General features: G+C 30.2%; 1 protein-coding gene across 2 annotated transcripts; it reads left to right on the forward strand.

Moving 5' to 3' along the window:
• Positions 1-1,984: 1,984 nt before the first annotated feature.
• LOC125223824 lies at positions 1,985-3,853 on the forward strand. 2 transcript variants are annotated; one of them, XM_048127119.1, is made up of 5 exons: positions 1,985-2,050; positions 2,266-2,408; positions 2,536-2,614; positions 2,704-2,829; positions 3,316-3,853. In XM_048127119.1, the coding sequence occupies exons 1-5, from the start codon at positions 2,041-2,043 to the stop codon at positions 3,597-3,599; spliced, it is 642 nt and encodes a 213-aa protein (XP_047983076.1). In that variant the 5' UTR covers positions 1,985-2,040; the 3' UTR covers positions 3,600-3,853. The 2 variants fall into 2 exon arrangements, with proteins under 2 accessions (XP_047983076.1, XP_047983075.1); XM_048127118.1 differs by lacking the exon at positions 1,985-2,050 and having other exon boundaries at positions 2,094-2,408.
• Positions 3,854-6,653: the final 2,800 nt, after the last annotated feature.

Below are 6,653 nucleotides of genomic sequence, written 5' to 3' on the forward strand. Positions count from 1 at the left end.
ACCACAGCAGAATCAAAGAAAAAAAAGTCACCAAAAATAATAAATAAAAAAAAAGGAAGAAGAAGCAAAAAGAAATTGTTGCAATTGCAAATCATCCCAAAACCAAAAATCAAAAAGAGAAAAATCCCATTTGAATTGAGTCCTATGGCCATGCAGTCACGACTCCCTCTCACATACACACATACATATAAAAATGTTAGATTACAAACCCATTTAAAAGTAAATAATACTATGAACTCACTAAGAAACAAATGAGTAGTTTAGAATGTGTGAACTCAAAAATTGAAAATTTCATCTCATATGAGATTTGAATCCAAGATCATGAATCCATTACAAAGTGATTAATTTACTAATAGATTTTTATCATCCAATAACCAAAAATAGTTATTACTGTAAAATACTCCCATGTTTCATTAATTAGAAGCAAATTCTCTCTATATATATTTATATTAATATGATACATATTAGAAGATGAGTTTTGAAAATCCCTTTTTCTTGTTCATGCTATAGAACATGCTATGATAACCAAAGCAATTATTTAGTTCCCCACTTTAAACCCCACCAATCCTTTCTCCCCACATAAAAATTTACAGAAATATGAGAAAGTGAAGCTTATATTTTCCGAATCCCAAGAAACATATCTGTCTTTTTCACCGCCTCTTGTTGATTTGGTTTATTGCAAAAGCTTATAACATTACATCTTCAGACTACAATATTCACATGTCATCTATACCTTGCAAATGAGTTGCCAAGCAAATTAATTAATTCATTAGTATAATTTCAATGCTACTGATATATATTAATTGCATGTTAATTATTAAAAATCACCAAATCGATCAATTAAAACGATGGTCCTATATTATGAAGTACTTACACATTAGTTGTTCTTTTCTGAATGTTATATGTACATATTATCTCGTTTGTATGATTGCAATTGATAATTGTATATGAGTATAGCTTAAATGAAAATGACCTCTTTTAGTTTATTACTAGTACTGATTAAATCTATAACTATAGCAACTATAAATCTAACTAAAGATCTACAATAAATATATGTATGGATGAGTGAATTACATTAAATTGGGACGAGGATCAGAATAAAATTAAATGGTATAAATGGTTTAGAACGAACACGAGCAAATCTCCATTTCTGATATGTTGGTAATAAAGATACCCCACTTAAAAAACGATATGAGTCTATAAACACATTGTATTTTTGGTTATATCAAGCATCACTGCAAAGTCTTAACTGGGGTAGAAAATGACCTCCCTGGATGCATAGCATAAACTATGTCATCAAGATTGTTTATTTTAGAATAATATTAAGTTCATCTCTTAATAAAAGTAGTATATATGCATACCCACCCACAATTTTCTTTTCAAAAAAGTCTAGCATATAAAGTTCGGACTAGCATGTAATATTACACTTAAAAAGATAGGATAGACACTACATTTTATGATTTTATGATTTTGGTCCTAAACATATGCACATTTTATCATTTTGGTCTTATACTTTATCTTTTAAATTTTTGCATTCTGAACATTTCAACTCGGATCATAATTGGTTCTACACTAACAATTCCGTCAATTTTTTAAATAGTTTTAACCTGATTTTGATGGTTTTAACAGTCCCATTCGGGTTAAAATCATTTAAAAATCGGTCAAAATCTGGTTAAAACCGTTTAAAAATTGACGGAAGTGTTAGTGTAGGACCAATTATGATTCGAGTTGAAATGTTCAGGATGCAAAAATTCAAAAGATAAAGTATGAGACCAAAATCATAAAATGTGCATATGTTCAGGACCAGTTTTGACCTTTACTCTTCATAATTTAATTTTCTAAATTTCAAAAAATATAAAATTGACAAAATTTGATCATATTTCATTAATTATTTATACATTAAAAAAGAAGTGAAACATTTCAACAAAGATACAGTATAAAAGCAGACTCGACTCCATAGCTTTCAGCAGCAGTTATAAGAAGGGTCAGAGTTCTTCCACAGCTTGGGATTTCCACAACATTGGAGTTTTCAACGCAGACATGTCTAGTTGTATGTTCATCTTCACTTTTCCCCTTTCCCCTTCTTTCTTCTTCCTCTCTTCCACCTTTAATTATATGCTACTACATTTAATTACTTTTCTTAATCTCTCTCTTTTCTCTTTCTCTTTCACCGCAATGCCAACAATTCTATAAACACACTCACACACAGTCTCTCTCTCTCTCTACACGTACGCATGCACCTGATGAACTCCGATTTGATCGCAGATATGGAGAGAACCCTACAATTCGAACACCATCACCAGCAATACAATCAATCGTCATTTATCAATGATGATTGCGATCATTTCTCAACCGGATACCTTCAAGATGTTCTCTTTGAATTCAGCTCCAAGCGTAGAAGGATAACGGTATTTCTCTCAACACAGTGTCAACACATTGTAAAATTTCAATATTTCAAAATTTGTTGTTGTTGTTTTGTTATTTAGAGTTTCCATTTTGATTACATAATACATATACATACATGAATGTATACAGGAGAACTGTTGGACGTCAAATCTGATAGAAAATTTCAACAGCACCCTCACTCAAATGACCGAATGCGACACCGTTTCAGGTAATTGATCTCTTCTAATTAATTAGTTTTCAGATTATTGCACATATTTCAAATTTGTTAGAGCTAAAAATAGAATATATGTGTGGCAGAATTGAAAACGCCTGAGGAGACAGCAGTTTCGGAAACATATGATTCATCAATATCAGTGTCTTCTCACAAAGAATCACCTGAGAAAGGAAGTCTATATTGCATAGACCCCAGTTTTTATGCTTCTGGTGACTTCTTTTCTTTCATTATCTATAGAAATTAAGAATCAATATCAATTTTGTTTGAGTTAGATTTCTTTCCTTAAGAATCCAGCTTTGTCCCTCCCTTCTCTTGTCTTTTCCTCACTAAGCAACTCTCCTTTAATTATTCATACAGAGATATTTCCTTTTTCTTTAGACTTTAGTACTAATTCATAAAGAAAGACTGCACGTCATAAATCTTTGATGGACAAATTCTTTTAAATAATTTCACTCGTCATAAATGTATTCCTTTTTTCAATTTAAAGTCAAGCTATATATACTTCAAGTTGGCAAAATTAAATCAGTCTTTACTTCGTATTCAAATTAAAATAGTACTAATAGTACTCTGTTACTTTATCCAATTTGTGCTTTTACGAAAAATTAAATTAAATTTTCATTTAAGCATCATTCACTTTGGACGTATTTGCTTTGAGTGATATGATAGATTCATGATAAACAAATTAATTGTATCAGATGGTAGAGGCGATAAAAGAAAAAAGAGGGTGGTAGCGAAAGTGGTGTACCCTTTTGCTCTAGTGAAGCCCGGGGGATTCGAAGGAGACATGACACTAAACGACATCAACGAGAGAATCCTAATGACCCCAACACGGCCAGTACGACACCCTGTAGGAGACTTTGCTTGTCGGCCGCTAGTCTCGCCAGATGGACCAGGTCTTTCTGGCAAGGCTGTGGTGGCCTTCACAAGAATTCATACACAAGGGAGAGGCACAATTACTATAATTCGGACAAGAGATTGATGGGAGCAAGAAATTAATTTCTTGTACAATTTTTCATGCAAGATTTGGATATGGTGAGGATCATATGCACTTGTTTGTTTAAAAGATCGCGAATGGGATATAATCCAAAATAGAGAAAAGAAAATCGAGTACTTTATATTCAAATATGTGTATATATATTTATGCATATGGTACAAGCTTGTATGTAGTTACTATATTAATTAGTTGTTTTTATGCAATCTGAAATGTTAGACTTAAATCAAAGTTAAGTGATCGTCAGAACAAGTAATCGTGTTTTTTTTTTGTTTCGTTTAATAGTAAATTTATGTCCTTTTGTGGACTACTACTAATACACTCAATTATACCATTTCATATTCTTCGAATTAATATTTCAAAAGATTAAATAAATTAACTAGCGCACGATTAAGCATATGTCATTGAGGAAAGACAGATGGTCATTTATGTCAAACATAGTACATTCATGAATCAAAATAATTCAATAAGAAATTAGTCAATACTCACAGTATGTATAAGCAAGCACAGAAGCACTGTATACGTATATATTGTCACATCCTCTATAGTAATATTGGGTAAAACTGATACAATTATTTATTATATGTACGAATTCCACATAATTGCACTTGTATGGGACACAATAAAAAACCGTTCGCCTAAGTTTAATTGATAAAAGTGAAAAAACAATGGTAAAAGTCACAGTAGTTAGTGTGTCGTTTTGTTCGTAGGGTCAATATTAGTTAAACTTTGGCATTCTAAAGTCCTAACTAATTTTACCATCACATCAAAAAATAAACTTACCATATCTTCTAAAATTCTCTATATCATTTGTAAAGATAAGCCCTAATTTATAAATTGTTGATTCCAATGCAAATTTTTTTTACAAATACTTAATTATCATTTTTAAGTGCAATCGACAACGACAGTCGATGGATTCATCAATAGAATCGTGATTTTTATTATTTGAGATGTGATTCTAATTTCTAAGGAAAGAACTACAAAAACTTATCATATGTTCTGAAAAGAATACAAAGGTGAAAAAGGGATGTATTTTCTTTGAGAAAGTTAAGCTGAATAGCTAAAAAAATTTCAAGATTTACATTAGCTGATCATTAGGTTAAAGCTTTAACTAATACTTTAATTAATTAGGTGGTTGCCGTCAATTTCTCTTGGAAAGTAGAATTAGTGAGGAACAGCTGTTAGAAATATTTTAAATTTTGTCAATGTTTGACACAAAATCTCAATGATATTAGGAGGTGCAGGTGGAAGGTTTGAAAATCTAAATGCTTCTGTGGTAGCCCACATGTTTTTTATGTATGAACTTCTTGTAGTATCATTTACAAATCAATGGATTGTGTCAGTTCATAATTCCACGTGAAGTTGATATCACCATAATTTCGTTATTATAAATGTTTATTTATCAGGGACTTGTTTAAGAATTTAGTATTGAGTTAGAAATATAGTTTGTGCGTGGGAAATAATAGGCTACATCTTTATGTGAGATTATCTTTTGTTTTATATGCATTTAATATTATTTGTTTATTTTATACATTTAGTATTCAGTCCGTTAATTATTATACATTAAAAAATATTAGTCCCTCCGTCCCCGATTAAAATTCACACTTTTCCATTGCGGTCCGTTCCCAATTAAGAGTCACACTTCATTTTTATTATAAATGATAAGTAGTTCCCACATTCCACTAACCCACTTCACTCACATTTTATTATAAAACCAATATAAAAAAGTGGGTCTCACATTCCACTAATTTTTTCTACCAATTTTTCTTTACATTTCTTAAAACTCGTGCCCGATCAAAGTGTGACTCTTAATCGGGGACGGAGGGAGTAAGATTTTTATTTTTATAAAATTCATAATAATCAAAATTCAATTTATTTATTTATTTAAACTAGAGGAAACAATAAATTAAACTTGATTTTTACAAATTTTATAAAATTAAAGATATTAATAACATTTTTAAAGTATTAAAATCAAATTAATTATATTATAATAAAATAAATAATGCTAAATATACATCAAAGAAGAGTAATGTTCGTATAAGATGTTCACATAAATTTTTGCTCCCTTGTGAACGTTGATGAGTTTTGTTACTTCAAAATTTAAATTGCTTGATTAACTTGCAACAAAATAATGTTTATATAGTTATTTTTCAAAAATAATCGAGAAAAAATTTTGCTTATACAATTTAGTTGGAGTAGTATATTTTCATTTAATAATATCATTGTGTTACCCTTGATTTAGTTTTTCATCTGTTGTTTTATTTATTTTTGACAAAAAAAATTATTAGTGATTGACCCATTTTCTACAAATATTTATTCAAATATGCAATCATTTTTTTTTCCCAATAGTAGACGCCAATGACGTCGATTTAGTTTTTCATATGTTGTTTTATTTATTTTTGATAAATTTTTCTATTAATGAGATACCCATTTTCTACCATATTTATGCAAATGCAATCATTTTTTTTCACCAATAATAGATGTCAATGACGCTGAAAACGCGCTAAAACTATTCTGTGTTGAAATAACTTGATGATTTTGTTTTTGCAAATATTATGGAAGTATAATATGCATGTGATGTTTTTTTATTCTGTTACTCATCTCATGGTAGGCTTGATCATCTTATCACCAATGATTACCATTTTTCTTTAATTTGATGTTGTGGTTTTTGATCTACAAGTTTCGAAGATGCTTCATCTAAATATAACATAAGAGAATCCTTCTAACGAAGATGCATCCAAGCTGATCTACGAGGACAATAAAGATGGATCCCTTGATCATTCAAAATGGGCCAATTGTAAGAGCTAGAGCTAAGAAGATAAAAGAGTTCATGATGCTTTAGTTGCTGAAATAAAAGCCCAAGTCCAAGACCATTTTACATTGGGCCAAATGATGAATACTATTTAAGTTAATGGGCAGTCCAATGCATGAAGTTTGGAGTGACTACATATCACATTTTGGAGGCCCAAATTGAAGATACATGATGCATTTTCATCCAAGTTGGAGCAGCCAAAATGAAGGGTCCTTTTAAGTTACATTTTG

The sequence above is a fragment of the Salvia hispanica genome, chromosome 4 (assembly GCF_023119035.1).
Source record: "Salvia hispanica cultivar TCC Black 2014 chromosome 4, UniMelb_Shisp_WGS_1.0, whole genome shotgun sequence".
Taxonomy (NCBI): Eukaryota; Viridiplantae; Streptophyta; class Magnoliopsida; order Lamiales; family Lamiaceae; genus Salvia; species Salvia hispanica.

Bases quoted from the DNA above. Each gene is read 5' to 3' on its own strand.
- LOC125223824 (XM_048127118.1), top strand. From the start codon at position 2,235: ATGCACCTGATGAACTCCGATTTGATCGCAGATATGGAGAGAACCCTA. The intron at 2,409-2,535 runs GTATTTCTCTCA...GAATGTATACAG, and splicing joins CCAAGCGTAGAAGGATAACG to GAGAACTGTTGGACGTCAAA. The intron at 2,615-2,703 runs GTAATTGATCTC...TATGTGTGGCAG, and splicing joins CGAATGCGACACCGTTTCAG to AATTGAAAACGCCTGAGGAG.